This window comes from Phocoena phocoena, chromosome 1, assembly GCF_963924675.1.
Source record: "Phocoena phocoena chromosome 1, mPhoPho1.1, whole genome shotgun sequence".
NCBI lineage: Eukaryota > Metazoa > Chordata > Mammalia > Artiodactyla > Phocoenidae > Phocoena > Phocoena phocoena.
The window spans coordinates 60329910-60354731 of record NC_089219.1 but is presented as its reverse complement, the minus strand read 5'-3'; the positions used below and the strand labels follow the sequence as shown (position 1 = coordinate 60354731).

Below are 24822 nucleotides of genomic sequence, written 5' to 3'. Positions count from 1 at the left end.
CCATCCTTAACAAGTGAGAATCCACTGTACTTTGAAGGTCACCAGTACCTTCAGAAAATTCATGTGCTGTCAAATCTTGCAGGTTTCAACTTATGAGAATTAAGAGTCAGGACGTGAGACTATACACTCAACATTAGATTTGTGAGATTTGGGTAAAGCGAAGGATGTCTTGGCAGTAAGTAGCACTGTAAGTCACTTGAATTTAAAGGCAGAGCTTTGAAGTCCAGATATCAAGCCCTTTCAGAAACTAGAGGGCAGGGACTTCCCTGGCAGTCCAGTGGTTAAGATTCCCTCTCCAATGCAGGGGGTGTGGGTTCGATCATCCCTGGTCGGGGAGCTAAGATCCCACAGGCCTCACGGCCAAAAAACCAAAAGATAAAACAGAAACAATATTGTAACAAATTCAATAAAGACTTTAAGAAAATGGTCTACATCAAAAACAAAAGGAAAACAGAAACTAGAGGACAAAACAAAATTATTAATATAAGACTAAGGTCTGTGTGGGCTCTGGGATAAATTATGAATAAACCCCCTAGATGAGCTTATCGGTGAGAGACAATGATCCAAAGCAGATTTAAATATAATGAGATGTGATATGACAGAAGTATGCACATTGTACTGTGGAAGCCTGGAGAAGGGACACTCACACAATCTTGGGGTTCATGGAAGGCTTCTGACTCAGTTATCAGTCAGGGCCGAGGATGCCCCAAGCATTTTATACATTTTATTAAATTTTAATTGAACATCAGTCAACAAAACCAAGATTCCTTTAGTTTCTTCCATGTGTATACTTTACCTTAAGGCCAGTAAAAAAGACAGGAAAAAATGGCAGATTCTCATGAATCACTATAAGGCTTTCATTTTTCCTTTTTCATTTACTCCCCTCTCCAAATTCCTTCAACTCTACAGGGATGGAGACAAGTATAGAACTGCTTGACCTGGATAGTGCTGGCAAGGAAACCCTGCAGCTCTACAAGACTCTGTGCTAGATGGCGTCACCCTTCCTGCCTATTTCTGCTTTAAGTCTCCTGTCTTGACCTTTTTTTAGAACATATTCTCTTGACTATTATCTTAAGAAATGAAACTTAAAGTCTTGCTTCATCTATCCACATACATATTTGCATACATCAATAATTTTTCCTCATTTTATCACAAACAATAATCCATACACAATAACAATATTCCTTAAGCATTTTTGAAACAGAAGTGAAGTCATAAACTAAGTTAGACCCCCCCATAGAAAGTGCATCTTTCCATAAAACAACTCCCTGTCATAGAGATTATTTCTTTAATCTTTATAATGAATCTGTTAGGTAAGTGTTATTATTCTCCATTCATAAATGAAAAAACTTGACTTCAGAGTTGGTTCATTATTGTAGTTGATAATTCATTCACTTAACAAGTGATGAGCTTCTACTTGCCAGGCTTTATGGTACCAGAGACACATCTTGCCATCAAAGACCTCACAATCTTAGTAGAAACAAAGCTGTACGTTCATCACACCATTTTATTTTCCTGAATAGCAAGAAGGCTGGATTTCTCTGCCCCTTACCTCCCACTACAGCTGGATTGGGGCCACATGATTGAGTTTTGGCCAATGGTGGGTAAAAGTAATAGAAGCCATTTCTTGGCCTGGCCCTGGAAAGAATCATCTCATTTTGGTCTTTTGGCCCTCTCTTCCCCTGGGTGGGCTCAGGTGACATAGCTACAAGGCAGCAGTGCCTCTCAATTTGCATTTAACTGTGACATGAGGGAGAAATAAACTTTTATTGTGTTAAGCTGCTGATATTTGGGATTTAATTTGTTACCACAGTATAGTCTATTTTTTCTTTCTTGATTAATACAAAGTTTCAAGGGGGAGACAGACATTAGACAATTGAACACCAAAACCAAAATTGCATGGAAGGGAATAAAATGAGTACTCTGAACTGGAATAACAAAGGAGAACTTTTTTAGTAAATTGGATCATGGTTCAGAAGTATTCCCTTCCCACTCCCCATATTTCCAAGGGAAGAGTCTACCACTGATGTTGGGTTAGGCTCTATGACTTGCTTTGGCCAACAGAATAGGGAAGTAACAGTGGACCAGTTGTGAGTCTAGGCCTTAAAAGGCCTTGTATGTTTCTGTTCATACTGTTCCACCTCTGCCATGGGTAAAGGTTATGAAATGAACAGGTTCAGATTAGCCCACTGGTCCTGGGAAGAAACTGAGAGATATATGGAGCAGGCACCCTAAAGGAACAGACTGCTTCCTCACTGGTCTTTCAGACTCTAACTTTAGCTACCTCCAATACTATAATATAGTCTAGAGATAACTTCCTAAAACATTTCATCATATGTGTTTGACCCAGGGGGACACGGGTGAGGAAAAGGAGAACTAACATTTACTGGGTACATATGTTATTCTAGGTATTATCCTAGGTGATTAGAGATGATATTTCTTTCAGACTGGTTTCCCCTGGCAGCAGACTCTGCCTAAGACAACGATTTGAGAATAAATACTTTATTTGGGAAGCAATCTTAGAAAACACCAGTAGAAAAGGAGTGAAACAGGGAAGGGAAGGAAGCCAGTAATGGGTGTGTAATGAAGCAAGTGCCACTCTGGGTCGCTAAGGCTCATCCATGGGGAATATACCACAGGGTAAGCCATCAGAAGGTGAGGAACGTGGGCTATTTATTCTCCAGCTCTCATCTGTGAATGACTGAAGGCTGAACCTGGAGCCATTAACCCCTCTGTACTTCCAGGCTGCAGTGGACACAAGCTGAAAGAAGGGTCTCAATAAAATTTGACAGTGCTTGCACTTAGATGCCATGAGCACATAGTAGAGTGTTAATAGTCAGGAGGACATGGGAGGGCCCCCGACAGCAGAACCTTCTTTTCATTTATTCCTCGTAAATGTCACCATTTTAGAGAGGTTTTTCCCTGATCACTTAATTTAAAGACACATACCCCAGTTTTCTATCACTTGTCCTTTCCTTCTGAGCCCTTATCAGAATTGATCACTATTAATTTGCTTCTTTTCTTGTATATTTTCTATATTTGTTCCTAGACTGTGAACATAATGAGGTCAAGAACTGAGTTTATTTTGTTCAACAACACCTAGTACAAAGTAGAAACCCAGTATTTGTTGAATCAAGTATTGAATGACAGCCCTATAAGCTAGGTAGTGTAATCTTCATTACTGGATGGGAATACTAAGGCCATATTAGTGGTGACAGAATTCCAATCCAGGAAGGTCTGACATAAAATCCCATACTTTTACCACACTGTGATAATGATACCATGCTGTTTTCCTATTTCCTGTCTCAGAAAACTCAATTATTTCCTATTTCTTACATCATTAAATCTAAATTCCTCTGCCTGACTTTCAGTTCCTTCTATAATCTGGCTAGTTAGACCAGTCGCGCTGCATCTTAAAAAAAATTAGTGCACAAATACACTATGGGATGAATGAAATGTTGTTTAAAACCATATGAGAAAATGACTTGCAGGTTGTTTTTTATCAAAAATTAGTGTAATATGAAAAAACAGTGTGGTCCTCCTTCTAAAAAATCCAATGGAAAGGCTAAATGAGTGTAAATGTAATTTCTAGAGCAGTCAGAGGGGTGGGTGTTAATGATGGTGCATGTAAGACTCGGTTTCTGAGGACAAAATGACTGGAACTCAGAAAAACTGACAACAGGACAGCAAAATTCCTTTTATCCATGCATGATAAGTGATTTTGCTTTAGGCTTTGGGCCTGAACAAAAAACACTCTACCACACAAGCAAAATGGAACCAGGAAAAATGAAGAAGGAAACAAGAGAGGAAGAAAACAATGTGTTTCTACTTATATTTGCTAACGATGTGTAGATGCTTTCATTTACATTATTTCATTTAAGCCTTAGGACCAGGTCATTAGCATGACTGTAGGGCCTGGCAAAAGCATGAAATAATTTAGCATTCAGTCACACAGTAACAAAATTACTGAAAATAAGAGAGTTACACCTTGAGTACCAGGGTGAAAATTCACATAAGAAACACTAGGTAATAATATGACCATTTTTTTTTTCCATTTTTTTGGGAGGAAAGATATGGTAGAATGTATTGATTGATTAAAACTATTTGAAGCATTTCTCTATACTACTGCTTCTCTTTATGGGTGCTTCTTCCATGGGAGGATAGTACTCCCTGCCCCAATGATATTAGCCTAGGCCAAGTGACTTGATTAGGTTAATGGAATACCAGCCAAGGGGAAGCTTTAAGCCAGCCTGTGTTCTCTGTCCTTTGTGGCAAATCTTAGCCGTGGGCTCCATTTTCTTTCTAGACTTTGGAACAAAGAGATGATGGAGCAGAGTCCCAGTCAATATGCAGCCAACATGTAATGGTAATGAAAAATAAACCTTTGTTCTTGTAAACACTAAGGTTTAAGGTTGTTTATTATTACAATGGTAAAAGCTGTGTATGAATAAGTAGGTAAAAGTGTCTTTCTAATTCTGGGAAAGTTTACAAATCAAAAATTGAGATCTTGAAGAAAACCACTTTCCACTCATAACTTTAAAAGTTTAACACAAGAAAAAATTATAAATGTTGTTTATAATATTTTAAAAACTTTGACATGTTAGGGCATATGGACACATGATTCCAAATGAAATGAGAAATACATTATTTACTGAGTTGTGACATTGAGTTCAAATATGCAGGAGAATTTTATTTAGTTGGTTTTAATAGTATTGTAATGCTTACAAAAACTTGAAATTTACTATGTTTATATATTAATTGATTAGATTTGTAAGAGTGGTTTAAGTCTCTGGGAAGGTTTTACTTGTTACCTCAGTGTTTGAAATAATAAAGAAGAGAAAATTTATTAGATTTATGAAGAAAAAAATATTTAACAATTTTAAGTAAAAGTTTTAAAGCGATTGTTAAAACTTACCTGATTTATAAATAGAATAAGATTTGTATGTTCAGTCTCAAAAAAATACTGAAAAACTAGGTTTAATTTAAAAACTTTAACTTTTATAAAATGAAAATTAAAAATTGCAAGTAAATAATAATTTATTAATTAAATAATCTTTACTGTGCACAAAAGTCATCCTATAACATTAAAAACTCACAGCAACAAAAGTCACTATGAAGTAGTAAAGTATTTTCCATTTTATAAATAAGGAAATGAAGACTCAGAGAAATTAAAGTTGACCCAAACCAAAATTATGATAATTCTACAATTTTTTAATTCTACAATTTGTAAAATGGCTTTCAAATGCATCATAAAATGTACTTTATTCTCTTTTTTTGCATTTAAAATGTAAATGCATGTTCATTTATAAAAGCTTTCTAAATCATCACATATAAATAAAGTCTTAGCTATTATAGATACTTGTATATTGAAAAAAATTATTTTCTGGTTGATTTTTCTTTTGAAATTTTTTTTGCTTCCTCAACTGGATGGATTATTCCTGAAGAAGAGAAGAGATTTATTCCACCCCAAGTGACCAATAAAAAAAAAAAATGTGCACATAGCAAGTTCTTGGTAAGTGCTCACTGAACTAATGAATAAAATGCACACAAAAAAAGCATTTTATTTATTATCCTTTTGTTTCTTTTCTTTATCTCCTTCATAAAAGAATCTGAGGAGGCTTATAATAAAAGATAGATACAAACTAGTTTTAAGTAAAATAAAAAAAATAGAACCATAAAAAGGAAAAGAAAGAAAAGATCTTATTATAAGACTAACATTTACTGTGACTTAGCATGGAATGTATCTGTTTGCTTCCCTGGAAGACAGGCAACAGGGCAAAAGTAGAGGCTATACATGTTCTTAATCTGTTTCAAGGAAGCACATTAATTCTGATGCAGAATTCTGAAAGGTGTTTAATTTGTTGATTCACATAACATACAACCTAAAATACCTGTAAATAATAACATTGACCAAATCCTTAACTTTTTCAAGTTTAGAAAAGAAACAAAAGACCTTTCAATAGCGTAAAGAATAGTGATTAAGTCAAATGCATGAAATATCTGTCCATCTATCTATATATCCTTTTATGTTAATAGCCTTTACTATGAAGTATTTTTATGTTAGTTAAAGGGCAAGCCTCAAAATTAAGCTAATATTCATTAACTCACACATTATATACATGATATATATGTGTACATACACACACAAACGTATCTGTGCAATTTTGGGAATTTGAAGCAACAATTTATTTAATCTGTTGGATTCCTATAGATCAGAGATTTAAATTTATTCTTGGAATAGATATGTAGATATGTAACTAGTGGTATATCTTAAAGGATTTTAAAGTTACGCCACCCTTGGATAAACTAGAGTCAGCGCAATTTAAGATTAAAATATAACCTCCTTCTAAATTCGCTTAGTCCTACCTAAAAATTTATCGAAAACATTTAGAATTGACATTGAAATAGAAAAATTGAGCACCAACTTTATGAAACAAAGTGAAGTAAGATTTGTTTTTGTCTTAAAGCATTAAACTATCAGAGAAAGTAAATAATCTATTTTTTAACCACTTATAATCTTCATAAATAATGACAGAGAGACTCATTTCCATGAGATTTTTCAAGATAAAGTAAATGAGGACAAGGTAAAAGTGAAATGTGGTTTGTAAATTGGAGGTAAGATTCCTCTAAAACTTTTGGTGTTTTCAGACTCTTTTAGGTTATCACATTAAGTAATTGAAAAAGCATTGAAAAGCATTAAGTAATTGAAGGCTGGAGTCTATACAGATGCATCAATGAGCTCATGAACAGGCCGCCTCATGAACTTTCTTAATGATGGTGTGGAAAATACATGGCACCAGAAATATAAGTTATGTTTATGTAATAAACATTGCAGTTGATCCTTGGAGAGGAAAACTTGTCTGGATAATGGCTAGTTGTAAAACTGCTCACCCTTTGCTGACTGTCATCAAAAAATCATTTCTGATTTTTTTTAAACACAAAAAGTCATTATGGCTATTAAGTACATATTATAGTATGCCTAGCATACTGTCTACATTTCATATATCATCAGAAATATTCATCTCATTAATATGCTTTCTAAGTGCTATAATTATCTATTCAATCAAAACTCATTTTTGCATCCTTTATATTTTTTAAGTTCACCTCTCAATCACACTCAGCCTTGACTGTACCTTCAGTATTCATTGAGGCTCTTAAAAGTTAGCAAATACAGCCTTTGAGTCCAGAATTAAAGAGTGAGCCTTTAATAGTCTCTTTTCCCTTATTTCCCCTTCCCAATTAATTTTATAACAAGTTTAGTTAGGCGTTTGGCCTAAAGGGGAAAAAAATCTGAAAAACAAAAAAGCCTCGGAAAAAGCTTAGAAATCATTTTGTGGTTGATGATGCAGGAACGATTGCACCACCATGGAATATTCCTGGTAATACTAGCCAAAGTATTATTAATAACAGGATGTCAGCAAAAATGCTTATCACAAAAGCTGTCATGTTTACTGTCATCTGTAGTGCTTGACTTTAAAAGACAGCAATAAGAACTGATGGACTTTATGTTGTACTCTATCTTGCCTGACAGTAAACTGATAAGCATGTGACACATCAAACGCTACAAGTGAAAATATATTCTTGATTAAACATGGTGTGTGAAGACCTGTGAGCAGAGAGGTAACGTTATTCACTCTTCACGCATGCAACCAAATGGCACAAAAAGTCATATATAGTTTGCTTTTAAAATTAAAGAGGAAGTATTTAGCTTTGGTCTTGATGACAGGAGATTCAAATTCACACAACATAAAACAAAACAATGCCTGGTTTTCAAATATTTTTTATAAAAAATGTAAATTAATTAAAAACAGAATGTAGAAAGTATTGATGCAAAGACTTTCTTGCCTTTATACCATATGGACACACCATCAATTCAAACAAACATGTAAAATGCAATCTTTTCTTTGGCCTATACAACACTGGAGATACCATTTAAAAATCTTTGAGTACAAATATCCTTTGTGCAGTAGTGTGAAAATAAATTAAGCCAACTCTTTCTAAAATAGCGTGCTCCAATTAAATTGTTAAGTTTTCTTTAAACTTATAAAACCAGAGAATCTTCCAAGGGGGCTAGAATACATTCATTGCTTTCAGGACTTTTATTTCATAGGAACACTTACTTATTCTGTATATAGAACAGTCTCACATGGATCCGAGTTTTAGTTGTGTTGGGGCCCAGGGCAGGCCACCCCCAAATGTGCCTCAATGACATATTGATTATTTTGAATTAAAGTTACTTAAGAAATGGCCAATACAAGAGGGACACTTTGAGCCTCCTCTGTCTCCCTGAAAGCAGTAAAAAAAACTTTCCATGTGAAAAGTCCGCCTCTAGTAGTAGAAGGACCCCCTTATCTCCAGAGATAAGAAATTAGGGGCAAAGAAGCCTATATAAACAAACCTTGTTACTTTAATTTACTATCCAAGCTCAAACTCTCTTTAGATTCTTCACAAATTGAGTCCCCAGAACCTAAGTTTCCTTGTCCTGTCAACTTCTCTCAAATATATTGTTTCTTTATTTAAAAAGTATAAAAGCTGCCTGCTTTGGCCACTTCTTAGATCCTATTTCTATGAGACTTCTGTGCATATGAATTAAAATTTGTTTCTTTTTCTCCTGTTAATCTGTCTTGTGTCGACTTTATTATTAGTGTAGCTAAAAGAACTCAAAAGGGGTCAAGGGGAAAATGTCTCGCTCCCTGACAGTTGATATTGAGTCCAGCTGTAAATTCCAAGGAATGTGAATTCATAAATATACCACTACCTTTACTACGTTATCAATGTAATGACTTTTTGTTTCATTTAATATGCGCAATTAAACAATAAAACTTGAAGTGTATATATTTTTTAATGAAGATGTATTCTGCTATTCATTAATTATTTCCTTCATTGAGCAAGTATTTACCAAGCATCTCCATGTGCCTGGCATTGGGCTCAGCATAGGTAATGCAGGTAGAACAGAGGTCCAGTTCCTGTCTCCACAGGGCTGACTCTAGTGAAGCAAAATTCCAAACATGACATTCTACTAATAGTGTTACTGTTTTGGGGGATATTTTATGCTAACTTTATTCAAATAAGCCTGAAACATTTGAAATGCATTGATTTTCTAACTAATATGTTGTTGGTCTTTAATATACTTAGTTTCTTTATATGTAACATATTATTTGACAATTTAGAGAGAAAGTTTCTTGAGGCTTGGTCTGTATCATCCATCATTTTAAAGCCACAAGTATAGTTTTATCTAGCACAACTAAAAAAATAACTTGATCTTAAAACAAATCACCGTGGTTTTGCAGCTAGAGCTGCAGCAGGTCAAAGTCAAGATTGCAAGAGGTTAGCAAGAGAAAGGTACTCACAGTGGGGCACAGAAGGGTCATAGGCTCCAAACTAAGGTGGACATCTCCAGGGAAGTTGTCAGGCCAACAAGGATTCCTTCTTTCTGGGAATGGCCTTAATATAAAACACAATATTACCCTGGACTTGGACATAGAGAAGTGACTCAAACAGGGCTGATCAAATTCTCTCTTTGCTGAGAAATAAAACTTGAAATGCAGAGGTAGTGATTTTGAATCTTTGGAACTGAATCACATTAATTTTTTTTTTATGTTTTTTTCTCGTTGAAAGAGAACAGCCATGAACTTTTATTGCTGAGTTCCCTAGAATTTTCTAGGTTCCTGTCCCTTTTTTCCTCTTTTGCTCCTCTCTTCCCCCTTGGCTTGAATGAGGAAGTTGAATGTGTCTCCCAGCTCCTAGATAATTTTTTTCAGGAGCTAGCATTGCTATTCTATGAAGTAATGGAACCAGCCTCACCAGAGGTGGAAATAGCTCATGGCCTCATGGTTATTCTGGCTTCCCATCCAGTACTGTAAGGATGGACAGGAAGGTGCCAGGTTAATTTGGTGTTTTTTGCTAGGCCAGCAGAAGAACTAGATGGACTCACAATTATAATGGGTTGCTCAAACATAGACTTCAGTAGAGGAAGCAAGATACTACAGAGGTGATATTCCAAAGCCAGACTGATGTATGTGGAATTTACAAAGTAATAATAATAGCAAGTAATTATATAGAGCCAGAAATTGTTCTAAAAGCTTTACATATATTAGCTAATTTAATCTTCCCTATTGTTTTCAATGAATAAGCTGAGGCACAGAGAGATTAAGTAACTTGCCTACATCACACAGCTGGTAGGTAGTAAAGTTGTCACTCAGGTGCTTGGCTCCAGGATCTGTGCTCTGAACTACTCCTAGCTGGCCTATGCTAGCTAAGTTCAGGTTCTACTGTTTTGGACCCCCACCCCAGCCAGATCAATGATTTAAAAGGGATCAGATTATTGAAAGGGAAGGAGACTTTGTGAAGGAATTTCACTGGAGTAGCTATTTCCATGGTATGAGTACCCTTTCCACCTAGGGGTAAGGAAGCTCTCTTGGCTGGTCTTTCATTCTGCAACAGGAGTTCTAGACATCGATGTGCAGTCACATCATGGCAGACAAGAGCTATAAGGACTTCTGCCAGAGTTGGTTCCTGGTTGTGAGGGCCACAGGAGTGCTGGAGGTGGGGTCAGACATGTTGCCTGCTTCTCAGGATTCCACAAGGAGGCATTTTCCCTACCCTTCCTGGGCTCTTGCCCCATTTTCTCTTTTCCAGGGATGCTGAAGGAGTTATGCAATTGGTGAGTTCTGAAGAACTGAGAGTAGATGCTGCACTCAGAACCCCTCCCCTCCCTCCTCTGGATCCTGCCTGGGACATCTGGTTTTACCCTGCAAGTTTCTAGCTGTACAGCACTAGGCCCCGTGGAATGAAGCTACATGAGCTAATTCTTGGGAAGATCACGGTAGTCAGGCACTTGAGCTACATCCTCAAGCGTCAGTGTTATCAGTAATAAAAACAAATAGGCAAAAAGCAAACTTTGGTGAGGTAAATAGCACCTGGAGAAGTTTTTGATGGGGCCAGGACATGGAGCTATGGGCTTTCAGTTTTAGCAAGTAGGCCATGCAAGATTTGATTGGGGGTTTATTACAGTTCACAGCAGTTTTATTCCTAGGCAAGCGGTTGTTTTTGCACAGACAGGGCTGTTTTATCAACACTGTATTGGCCTTGCTGATCTTAGTGTGCATTGGCCACAGTGTTTAAGCTGCTGTAGTTTGACCTTGAGCTTTGGGCTTGATACTCACATAAGCCCTGTCCATGGCCTTATAAATTAGAGAACTCTCATTGTGGATGTACACACAGGAGAGTAGTGAATTTGATTAATAAACAAATGAAAAGTAACAGGGAGCCCTTTTAATGAAGAGAATCTTCTAGAAGATTCTTTTAGAAGAATCTTCTAGAAGCCCTCTTCTAGGTGGAATTGAAAAAGATAACAAACATGTCACTGAAACGATTGCATACATAAAGGTCACAAAAAGAAATAGTAAAGTCTGTTTGGAGCACTTGGTCTTTAAGAATTGAGTTTGTTAAGGTATCAAGGAGGAATTGAAATGGTATGAAAAGAAGAATGCTTCAGTTTTACTATTAGAACAGAAGCAGCAGAAGAATAGAAACAAAATAAAGGAAAACTGGCTAACTTTATTGGAGGAAAAGAGAACTTTCCTTAGGAGAAATATTGAGATTTTATAGGATATATTAGACAGATATGAAATAGAAAATGGGAACTTCCACGCCAAGAGAAACAAATATTAAAAGGAAATGGATAGACTCAGCTCTGATGAATCTTAAAGAAGAAAGTCGAAAAGCGAGAGATGTTTCAGCTGTACCAAGTCAAACAATTATGACAGGAGCCTAAAGAAATCTAACCAAAACAGAGAGACAGAATTTTAGAGAGTGATCTGGAACGAATCCCCAAGAGATGGCAGGGTCTGGGAAACTACTGAGGATGTGGCCTTTCAAAGCTGTAGATAAAGAGTCCAGAGTGACAGCAGTTGGGAACCACAACTTGAAGAATAGGGACATGATACCAAAGCATCACAAAACCTGGACAAATTTAAGGATAGGAAAAAATATATTTAAAGCATTATTAGGGGAGTTTCAAAGTGATAAAATCATTATAGATGAGGGTACAGGTATTGCCTTGCCCTAAGGAAACCCTCCAGAAATTTATAAAGTTAACATTTTAAAGGAAGATCCAGCAAAGACAAAGCATATTAAAGGAGACATATTACAGGAAAAGGCATGCAGAACAATAAGAGATCAAGTCTAGGCCTGGATTTTGACCTTGACTTCATGGGAAATTTCTTCCTCAGTGGGATTATCCAACCCAGACAGGTGAGGATGGATACGATTTATTTGAATAGTGAAATCTATTGAAAGACTCATAATTTACTGATTTCATATTTCTCATATGAGAGACCTCATGAGACAAAGTTTAGAAAAATATGTTACAAAAAATATGAGTCCAAAAGCAGTGAAAACCTAAAAAACAAAGTACTAGGAAATAGTACTAGTTTTACACTATTAAAGAAAGAAATAGATCACCTATAGGAACAATATAAACTCTTAGAAACTCAGTTCAGACCCCCTGAAATAGAGTTGCCAGATTTAATGAATAAAAATAAGACACTATAATGGTTAGTTTTATGTGTCAAATTGATTGGGACACAATGCCTGGATGTGGTCAAACATTATTCTGGATGCTTCTGTGAGTGTGTTTTTGGATGAAATTGACATTTGAATCAGTAGATTTTGAGTAAAACAGATTGCCCTCCATATAGTGGGTGGGCCTCATCCAATCAGTTGAAGGTCTTTATAGAAAAAGACTGACTTCCCTGGAGAAAGAAGGAATTCTGCTAGCAGATGGACTTTGGATTTGTATTGACGTATCAGCTTCTTCCTGGCTCTTCAGCCTGCAGATTTTGGACTTGCCAACCACAATAATCATATGAACCAATTCCTTAAAAATATATAAATACACACACACACACATATATATATATATATATGCTATTGTTTTTGTTTTTCTGTAGAATCCAAATACAAACACCCTTACCTGAGTTTCAGATAAGGAATGAATAATATTTTCATTTTAAATGTGCCTTAAATCTTTTATGAGATGTACTTACAGTAAAAAATTATTTGTTGCTTATCTGAATTCAAATTTAATCAGGTGTCTTGTATTTTACCTGGCAACATTACCCTAAAATCAGTAGAACAATAGAGGGAGATAAAACACTATGGGCCTATTTCACTTCTGTGAAAAAGATATTCAGAAAGAGATTCTACTCAAGGCCTGCCTGGAATAGCCCAATGTTGAAAAAAGCAAGTTTCTTGAAAGAGCAGACGCTTAGCCTCATTAGGTCCCTAGAGGCACACATTTCTGAAGTAACAACAGCTGCTTTAGGCCAGGAACATGCTGCGGTTAATTCTCCAGATGAAACAGATAACAATGACAGCAGCTACATAGGCCTCAGCAATTCCATAGCACTAGGGTTCCAGGACTAAAGGGCACTAGGGTTCCAGGACTAAAGACATTTGCTCACCTGACTTTTAGAAACCATGCTATTAGACAGATCCACATTCAGCCCATCTCTGGCACTCAAAGAGGCAACAATTTTCAAAGGTTTGAAAATATTGCATGGGGAAAAAGGCACTGCAAACAAGCTGAACTAGGGTATTCAGCATTGCAAGCTTCTAAACTTTGCAAAAAGGCAAAGTGTCTTAATAGCTTCTCTCTGAGAGAGGAGACAGTATGTATAGGTAACTATTCCCCCACATATCACCTATGCATCATGCCAAAATTAACCTATGGATGGGAGAGTTCTTCCAGTTAAATTTAAATGCAGAAGTCATAGAGTTTACAATTTGTAAACTAGTGTGGCTAACTCCTTCATCTCCTTGTACATATGCCATCTTTTGTAAAAGTTCTACATATTCTAGTCTCCCTACTTGAAATTGCCCTCAAATCTCTAATCTTAAACCCCCATAACTTTGCACTTTTATCCACAGTATGAATCGCCTTCTAATGAATTATAACTCATTTATTTTGTTTAATGTCTGCTTTCCCCAACAAGAGCATAACTGTTGAGACAGGAAATGTTTGCCTTTTTTGGTTTGATTTTTAAATCTTTTCTCACAATGTATCACAAACACCCAGAACAGGGAGAGAGGCACATGGTAGGCACTCAAACAGTAGATATTTGTTGAATAAATGAATGTAATTTAATCATATTGCAGAAGCCTTGCTAAGCATGCAGGACATTATTTGGGATAACAGGTAGAACATGAAGTGTCAAGACTTTGGTTTACAATGGTCTTGGAGTTAAATCTACCCTGCTCCTCCTCTCTGCCCCTAATGATACCAGAAGAGTCCATGAAAGAATAGCAGTTTATATCTGGCAAAGACTGCCCTTATAAGTTCCCCACTAGTTGTCTAAGGGTTTAAGGTTTAAGCTCAGTAGTTTAAGAGATAAAAATTCTAAGGAACATTGCAAGTGGAGATGCTTCTTATCCACTCACTTATTTTCTGTGTGGAGAGATTTCCCCAACACTATTGACCTCTTATCTCATTTCTAACTCTTATTAGGAAATGCAATTTTTTTTTTTTTTTGCGTTATGTGGGCCTCTCACTGCTGCGGCCTCTCCCGTTGCAGAGCACAGGCTCCGGATGCGCAGGCTCAGCGGCCATGGCTCACCGGCGGAGCCGCTCCGCGGCATGCGGGATCTTCCCGGACCGGGGCATGAAGCCATGTCCCCTGCATCGGCAGGCGGACTCTCAACCACTGCGCCACCAGTGAAGCCCCAGGATATGCAATTATTTACCAATTATTTGAAGAACTTGACATGCGTAGCCCAACACTTTCCTCCACCTTTCTTTGGGGTGAAGCTGCTTCAGGAAATACACAGTACACTGGTCTGTTTCTCATTGCTATAAATTTTATAGGAGGAATTCCCCGCATGAGGAGGCCTGTGGCTTTTCTGTACTGCTGTGGCTGAGTCAGTTAAGTATGCATATATCTGAGTACAGTATGAAGATGTCCACTGTTGCCAAACATCACAGCTATGTCCTCCAATCTAGCTTTTAAAAGTAATAAAGTTGATGATTGATCTCTAACTTCCTGCCATCTTGTCAATATCTTAATTGGTTCCAAAATTGGTCTGGAATATGGAAATTATTTATTGGGTGCCTTTAAACTCCAATAAGTATCATGGCATGAATCAAGTTATATCTTTTATAGTTCATTTGTTTTTGGTAAACTTCTATTAGAGTGATACTTATATATCAAATATTGTGCTTAATGCTAGTGGTAGACAAATGATAAGATATATCTGCCTGTCCTTAAGCAACTAACAACCCAACGGGGAAAAAATAGACATGAAAGCAAAGGATAAAATACTGTGTTGTAAGTACTGCATTAATAATCCGTGCAAAGTGTTTCAGGGACTAATAGGAGGGAGGTCCTGCCCTCTGCCAAGGAGAGAAGGAGAGCTTTTCATAAAGAAGGAATAAATTAGTAGAGCGGTAACTACTGAAATATACGGAAGGATATAGAAAGGGCTGAAATTTTATTTGAAGAAGTCTTTCACCAGATAAGAGAACCAACGCTTAGCAAAAATATGTAGCAAGTGAATTTGTTTTTCAAACTCCTCACCTATATAACAATATTTTGACCTTTCCTTTCTCTTCCTGGGCATTCAAACATCTCTTGAGATTTGATTCCTTGCGATTACTGAGATTAGTGATCTAAAATCACTTTTATGGTAGTATTAAAATTTGACTAGCATTACCCTCAAAGGAATTTGCATTTTAAAAGAAGTCCAGGGACTTCCCTGGTGGCACAGTGGTTGAGAATCTGCCTGCCAATTCAGGGGACACGGGTTCAAGCCCTGGTCTGGGAAGATCCCACATGCCACAGAGCAACTAAGCCCGTACGCCACTACTACTGAGCCTGCACTCTAGAGCCTGCAAGCCATAACTACTGAGCCCACATGTCACAACTACTGAAGTCCACACACCTAGAGCCTGAGTCCCACAGCAAGAGAAGCCACCACAATGAGAAGCCCGTGCACCACAACGAAGACCCAACAACGAAGACACAATGCAGCCAAAAAAAAAAAAAAAAAAAAAAAAAAATTAATTAATTTAAACAAACAAAAAGAGAAGTCCAGTGAAGAGTCAAGCCCTAACTCAAGCAAATGGTTTGCTAAGCCAGAGGTGCTAGGAAAATTAGTGCTAGTGGATCTTTTCTAAAATTATATCCTAAATAGAATCTTGGGAGAAATATGGCTGCAGATAGCTAAGGAAGCTGGTTTAAACCTGGAGATATTCCAGAGAAGAGTTTAAGACATAGTTTTGCCTGAATTTCTATTATTACCTTGAATGGAAAAACTGTCTAAAATACATCAACTTTGTACAAAGTTTGCATGAGCCTGATTTCAATTTTCTAATTGGTCTAAGAAGGTTCAGGCTGTAAGTCTAATTTAATCTAACCTCCCTTTAATCTTATTTTTACCTCATGCCAAAATTATTAGTAGGCAACATGTAATAATTTCAGGTGTGCTGATAAAATTCAAGTTGAAAATGCAATGTTATTTTTTGTTATGACACTGTATAGTCACAATCTAAGATATTAATAAAGTCAAACAAGAGTAAGATTTTCTAGCTAATGAGAAAACACTGACCACTTGTTTCTTTGAGCCCCCTTGTACTAAAACCATGTATATTATTCCTTTGGCTTTGTTGTAGGAATTAAGAAAGGGTCACCTAAAGAAAGACCTAAGAAATGAGGAGTGGGAAAGACTAGTCTCCTAGAATGGATACGCTAACTAAAACGATAAGCAGAGCTGGGTAAGAATGTGTAATTCAGCAACCCTGATGTTTTAGATACATGACTGTTAATTTATAATTCTTTAAGCTATATACACATTATACACATTTCTTTGTATGATAGTTTATGTTTAAAAATTCAGAAAATGAATCATGGAGAGCTAAAATGAGGACACAGAATACTGTGGTGTAGCTATATAGCATGGAACAGTAGGAATAAGGTAGCTTCTGGAGTCAAACAACATTTGCGTCCCAGCTTTGGCACTTACTAGCTGTGTGACATTGCATAAATTATTTAACATGTCTGAGATCCTATAGCTTCATCTATACAATATGACTAATAATAGTTCAAATTTGAAAGAAAGAAGGGCTGGCTCTAGAATGGAAGGGAGATGTAGGGGAAATGGGTCTCATTCCAAACCAGAAGGAACTGTATTTTAAAGAAAGTTAAAGGAGCAGTTGAAGATAATGGACACATAACTGCCGACAAATTGTAGGGCTTAGATAGGAAAAGAGGGCTCTGAATGATAAATAGAGGTCTGGAAGTCACTTTAATATCAGTTCCCAGATACCTGATCTCCCAAGTACCACCTCTTCTGTTCCTTGTTCCCGTTCCCATCCCTAAAATATTTTGGGATAGCTAAGTATATACAGACAAATATATAATACAAACAATAGTATAGGATACAGTGTTGAATAACCTTACCTGTTCCATTATGCTAGGTCAAATGGCAAATACATCATCTTACTTTCATTTCCTTACCTTATCTAGGATTACTTTTAATACCAAACCAGTTCTTTAACCTGATTCGTCCAGTATAACAGGCTTAAGCCAGTGAGTGCATAGCATTCTTATGGTGTATACTAATGGTACAGGAATAGGAATATAACCCAATTTAGGCTAGTGAAATGATAGGGAACATTTTCTAGGATCATCTAAGAGGTTTCCTAGTGTAAAGAGAAGCCCGAGAAAAGACAGTAACTATTCTGCATACTGACATTGTTATGCACATGTGTGAGGTCTATAACTACATAGCATGGTGTTACCATCCTGAGGATTACTTCAGATTTCCTTAGCAGATATGAGCCCTTCCCCACACCCACTGCATAAGCCCCCAGACCAAGTGAGTGAGATGACAGTAACACCCGGTCATCAACATCATACTTGAGTCATTAATACATAGTTTGAAATAGGAACCTGGTAAAGAATACAAGTATCTGGGGATTCATCACAAAATTGAGATGAAGTCCACGAGAAGAAGGGTAGCCTTAGGATCTTTTAAATTAATGCACTCCACTTCTTACACTGCGTTTAGTGTTCCCTACTCCTTTATCCTATTTACCACAAATCATCCAAGGCTTGACTGGTTTTCAATCCTTGATTCATTGACACATATTTAATATAAACTTCTTAATAAGGATGGTGCATCAGCTCTCTGAAGGAGAAAATTAAAATGGGAAACAGAATGCCAAAAGAATGGGTAACTAAAAAGCAAGAACAATCGTAGCAGAAGTGAAAGATAACAACTTGATTTGGAGGGATGCCCAGATGGAATTCTAGACGGTAATGGGTATTTATAAAACTGTCCTTGAATCATTAGGGAAAGGTTAAATCATGTTCAGTAACTTCTAATATGAAGGCAGGAACCTGACTAATTATCATGATTTTCACTAAACTGGTTAATACAAGAATATTTTGACATTTGGAAAGGTAGCATTCAGTTATTTGAAAACAAAATAATTTTAAATGTTATCTCCTGATAATATAAAACAGATTGTTTATATTAAGGAAAAGTAAAATATCAATGCTATAAGGATAGAATTATGTTATTAGGAATTTAAATTTTATGACGGTAAAAGAAAGAAAGAAAAACTCTTCAATTAATTTTTCTTATAATTCAGAAACTGAACAGAAAGCCTCTGTGGAATTTTAGTTCACACAGTACAGACTCAGGGAAATTTTGAGGAAAAATTATACCTTCATAGATATTGCTCTATATGAAAACAATTGTGTTTTTTTTTCTTTTAAACAGGCCACAATCACAACTATGCTACCAAAAATTACTTAGCTATTGAAAACTAAATTGGACTGAGTAAAAATTTAAAAAAAGACAACATAGCAAAGCTATTGAAACAAAGTTTAAGAAAATATAAATTTGTAAAAAATAAATTGAAGTCATAAACATTTAGGATTGTTTAGGACTGTTATATCCTCTTGATGAACTGACCCCTTTATCATTATGAAATTATCTCCTTTATTATGTTTTACTCTGGACTTACTTTTTTCTGATATAAATATAGTCACTCAAGCTTTCATTTAAATACTTTTTCTATCCTTTTATATATAACTTTTTCATATTTTTACATTTAAAAGGCATTTTGTATAGCAACTTTTTCTTTTTTTTTTTTTTTTAACCAATCTGACAGGCTTTCTCTTTTAATTGAGGTATTTACACCATTTACACTTAATGTAATTATTTACCTGTTAAGGCTTATGTCTCCATTTTATTATTTGTTTTCTGTTTGTTCCCTTGGTTTCTAATTCCTCTATTTTTTTTCTCGTGCCTTCCTGTGGGTTACTTGAATATTTTTTAGTTCAACTTTCATTTATTTATAAGTTTTTTAGTATAAATAATGAAGTAAGCAGCCATACTGAGAATATATATATATCAAGGAACTGCAGGAGATCTCTAGACCCTAAAGGTGACCCTCAGCTGGAAGTCAGCAAAAAGCAGGGCTCTTGATCATAGAACCACAAGAAAGTGAATTCACAAGAAAGTGAATTCAAGCCTAAGTAAGCTTGGAAGTAGGTTCTTCCCCAATTGAGTTCATGATGAAACTTCAGCCTGGTGAGACCCTGAGGTAGAGAACCTAGACAAGCCCTACCTGGATTCTTGACCCAAAGAAACTGTGAGATAAACTGTTTTAAGCCAGTAAGTTTGTGGTAATTTATTACATAGCAATATAAAACTAATATAGCATCATAAAGAGATTATTAGTGGTCTGAATGAAAGCCGTCTCAGCAGAGTGATTGGGTAGGAGCCAGACTGCATTGATTTGGAGGAATGAGTTGGGGGTAAGTAAATGGAGTGAGTATAGATAATTCCTTTGAGAGGTTTGCCTGAGAGCAGTCTGAGAATGTAGGGCTGTAGCTGAATGGTTCTTTGGTTTTGAGGACAAAGTTTTTATTTTTATTTTTTAATGGTATGTAACTTGAGCATATTTAAAAGTCTGTCTTTTCAAAGTATCAATTTTTACTGAAAGTTTGCTTGGCTATGTTAAATGCAATATAGCTAGATATAATTCACATGAAATAATTGGTTAAGAGCTATGTCTGGTGACCTAATGTTGATATTAATATTGATAATATTGTAAAAAGTATAAAAGATTATAAAAGACAGCAGTATGAATTCTGTTATTTAGCAAAACCCTCTTATTTGCAATATCTCCAAATGTAAGAGGGCTCACCTTGCATCTGGAGGATCCTATTGTCTGAGTCAAGTTCCACTGTTCTTTCAATTCTCAGTAAAACAAAACCACTATCATTTGGCTTTCTATGATGATTTTCTAAGTTGGCAGCTTTCCATGAGAGCTGACCAGTAAGTCTTGGTCTAGATCCCATGTTGAATTTGTAGAATCATAGGGAAAGAACTGTGTGAGACAAATTACTATCTAACACGAATTACTATCTAACATTGCTGCAAGCATTCCAACTTTATGTCATTTGTTTACAACCTGTTCCTTGCTTTATATTATTATTTCTAAAAACAGTGGTTATAATTTCTGTAGATTTTCATTTCTATGATCAAAACATGCTTTCTATCCTTAAATGGTTAGTTTGAAAAAAGAGAAACAATAATAATAAATGAAGAGGAAGAGAGAGAGGAGGAAAAAAAATTTGCCAAGTCCCAAGTTCTATACCAGGTACTTAAAAAAATCTTCCTTAATTCTCCAAATAACCCTTCAAGGTAGGCTCTTTAATTAATCTTATTTTTCAAATAAGTAAACTGAGTCTTGGATTAAGGAAATAATACCCAGGGTCCTGCAGCTGTTCATTAAGTGTCACATTAGAACACCCTTATGGTGACTTTAAAGTTAATGTCTTAATTAACTACTATATTCCTCCCATTCTAAAAAAGAGGATTCTTTCTTAGGGAATTAACAGTGGTCTGTACAGGACAAGAAGGACTGTTCATTAAACTAACAAGGGGTAATGAAGACCTCTCTGGCAGGGAATAATACTTTACATGTTTCTCATTATGTCCTTCCATGTTCAATAACACAGTCAATCCAGCTGAGCTCCTGTAGTGATATTTCAAAAATTGTCCTGACTGCCACGATTCAATTGTTGAGGACTTGCTTGTTACAACACAGGAAACAGTTATATTATGTACCTTACATTATACAACAATAAGACTTAACTCTGAAATATGTCTATCATTATTAGTCTTTTGTATCCATGGTGATTTAATGTCATCTTGCCGCCAGTCATTTGACTTAGGCTAGTGGTTTTCAGAGTGGAGCTTGCATCAGAATCTCCTGTAGGGCTTTTTCAAAACACACAGATTACTGGATCCGACTCTCAGACATTTGGATTCAGTAGATGTGGGTTGTAGACCTTAAAATTTGTGTTTCTAACAAGTTCTCAGATGCTGCTAATGCTGCTGCTGGTCTGAAGCCCACACTTTGAGAACCACTGGCCCAGACCAGGGTTTTAAAACCTTTTTTCTGTAAAGAATCAGGTTAATACTTTTGGCTTTGTGGACCATATAGTCTCTGTCACAACTGCTTAACTCTTCCTTTGGCATGGAAAGCAGCCATACACAATACTTAAATAAGTAGGAGATGGCTGTTTCAATAAAATTTTATTTACAAAAACAGGTGTCAGGATGGATTTGGTAAATGGACCATAGGTGGTCAACCTCTGGCACAGACCAACTCAGTATAAGAGGCCTGAAAAATAACTTTGTATATATTAAATATACTCTGTGACTCCATGAGAATCAACTATAGATTTATCCACAAAAACCCTTTCTAAGTTTCTAAATAAAATCTGCAGAACTATAACAGAGACTAAGCTGATTGTGTTAAACCAGCACAGAGGAGAAATCCCAAAGCTTCCCTATGAACCCAATAATAAAGCAATAGTTTTATGCACGAGTCTGCATCTTATAAACAGTTTTTGTTCTAACATGGCCATGAACTATACCTTCATTTTCAAATTTTAGTTTTAATTGGATATTGTTTATAATGTTAGAAACTATAAATATACCAAATAAAAGAAAACTAACACTATATTGAATGACATAGATGGCAACCCAATCAGATTATCTATTGACTTTATAATAAAATGAAACAAAACAAAGATATTCTACTTGCCATGAGTGTGCCCAGATTTAATATATTTGGTCTTTACCTGGAATGGTGTACTCCAAACTAATTTAAAATGCCAATATAACCCTAAAAATCTACTAAACTATATATGCCAGTGAACCCACTGCATTAGCTCTATCCTTACAAAATGTAAACTCCTGTAAAAAGGCATCATTCAGAAATTTTTTTCTGAATTTTTGTCATAATGGATTGTGATTTAGTACCCTGAAAATAATTAGATGCAAGTAACATGAAGAAAGCTAGTATTATGGATCATCTTATAAACTTAAAATGCAAGTATTATGTTAAACATCTCCAACAATGCTATATTTAGATGCAATATTTAGATAAAATCTCTACAATTATATATTATAATATTTTGATAATTTAAAGATGGATTAAAATGGCTTTCTGAGGGGATACATGACTTTTTTCAAAATCTTTTCCTAAATTCGATTAAATCAAATGTTTCATTTTGATCAATGGATTTAGATTTGCTACTAGACATTTACTCTTTAGTCTAGTGAAGTTGTTTTCAAAGAGTCCTCAGTTTTTTAAAAAAAAAAGGTTGAAAGAGAATTGTGGTCAAATGACACTGGAAAATGTTCACTTTAAACACACTTTAAAAGTTTTTTGTTTTGTTTTTGTTTTTTTGTTTTTTTTTTTTTACTTCAGGACTCTTTGGAAATAATATTCATGGTACAGATATCTAAGAAAGATGTGGTAAATCGTGTAGCTTTTTCCAATCTCATTTGAACATGGAACCAAGTTATTAGTAGAGCATTCTGAAGTACAAGAGAAACACTTAAGAAAACAATGTTCTTAGTGCCTGAATCCAGGTACCATATGATATTTTTTAAAAAAATAAATTCAATTAGAATCAACAAGTATTTGTTAAGTACCTCTGTTATCTGACTTATCAGTTAAAGGTTAACGTTTTACTTTTACTATGCCACTCACCTAAGTCTACCTAGAATGTAGTTAAACCTATTAAACATACTTACACTCCTCTTCAGGCCTCTTCCGAAGGGCTGCACGAACTTCTTTACAAGGACTTCTCTGATATTGTGGGGGATTCCTTCCCCTTATTAGGTTCTCCATCCTACAGGAGGGAATTAACAGAATATTTTAATACCAAAATCTTGATAAATTTTAACAAGTTAAATGGTTTAAATCAAGAGTCAACAATTCAGGTAGACCACACCATTAAGAGTATCTAGCAAGGAGTAAGACAGTAGGGAGTGGCAGTGACTGTGGTAAACTGGAGAGTGCTTGACTTTTCTTAGGCATTCCAATGTTAAAAATATAAAAACACATGTGGATGAAACTCATATACACATTCTCCAGTTAGAGACTGTTATGGACTGAATGTTTGTGTCCCCACCCCCTCCACTCCTCCAACCCTTCTCCTCCACCCCCCCATTCATATGTTGAAACTCTAATCCGCAGGGTAATGGTATTTGGATGTGGAACCCTTGATAGGTAACTAGGTTTAGTTGAGGTCATGAGGGTGGGACACACATGATGGAATTAGTATTTTTATAAGATGAGGAAGAGAGACCAGAGCTCATTTTCCCCTGCCATATGAGGACACAGTGAGAAGGTAGTCATCTACAAACCAGGAAGAGGGCTCGCACCAGGAACTGAATCTGCTGGTGCCTTGATAGTAGACTTCTAAGACTCCAAAACTGTTAGAAATAAATGTCTATTGTTTCAGCCACCCAGTCTGTGGTATTTTGTTATAGCAGTCCAAGCTAAGTCAGAGCCCCATTAACTAAAGAATGATTACTTATAAAGCAAACACATTTATCAAAAATCAGGTTACCCTTTAGAAAGAAAGATCATACCTTTCACCAACATTCTGAATACCAGTTTTCAGGAGTTTTAATTGCTGTTTTCCTCTGTGTTAATGATTAAATTGGGAGGGGTTTTCTAATTCTAATCATTGTGACTTCTTAAAATATGGTCAATATAAAGTGCACTTCTCAGTTACTTCCAATGCTGACAACCAGAAAATAATAATAAATGGGCCAAATGCAACTTGGGTTGGCATATTAAACAGCATATACTCTGGTTAGTATTTTCTGGTTTTAGTAAACCTTACAGTTTTGTGCCAGCAATGCACACTCTGCTTATTTTGAAAACATTAAACAACTATTGAGTGTTTAGGATTTGGAAATTCAGAACAAAACAATGATATTTATCATTTAAAAATATAAACATAGCTTTTAACATCGACATAATTATTCTAATGGGATATCACTGGTTTTAACAAACATGCTGGATGATAGCATGTAATGGTGTGGTTGTTATGGGTTATGGTGGTAGAAAGTCTCCTAGGGTGAGTAGTACAGAGAATTATATTTCTAGTGTATAGAGAGGAAATTGGGAAAGGATAATCCAATAAAAGCAATATGTAAAATGGTGTGAAATATGAGATAAATAACCTTTTGTACTGGAAGAGTAACATAACACTATTTCTATGAGAAGCTGTCACTGGTTCTTAGAAATACTTTTCCAAATATATTTTCTTAAATCAAACCATTCATAGGTAGGGACTACTTTATATGTGTGTGTATGCTCACTCATATGCCCATGCTTGTGTATGTAAAGTACGAGAAAACATTTCTCAATGTGTGATGATAACTTGAAATTTAGTTTCACTTGAAGATCATTTCAAGTGAGAAAAAGAGTTCAAG

General features: G+C 35.7%; 1 protein-coding gene across 2 annotated transcripts in view; it reads right to left on the bottom strand.

Annotated features, from left to right (window-relative positions):
• Window positions 1-23224, bottom strand: part of LRRC7 (leucine rich repeat containing 7) — a 391693-nt gene extending 368469 nt beyond the window's left edge. For both annotated transcript variants that reach the window (XM_065892761.1, XM_065892769.1), the window contains exon 1: window positions 23128-23224. In XM_065892761.1, the coding sequence (XP_065748833.1) occupies window positions 23128-23224 (97 nt within the window). The remainder of the gene's footprint in view (window positions 1-23127) is intronic.
• Window positions 23225-24822: the final 1598 nt, after the last annotated feature.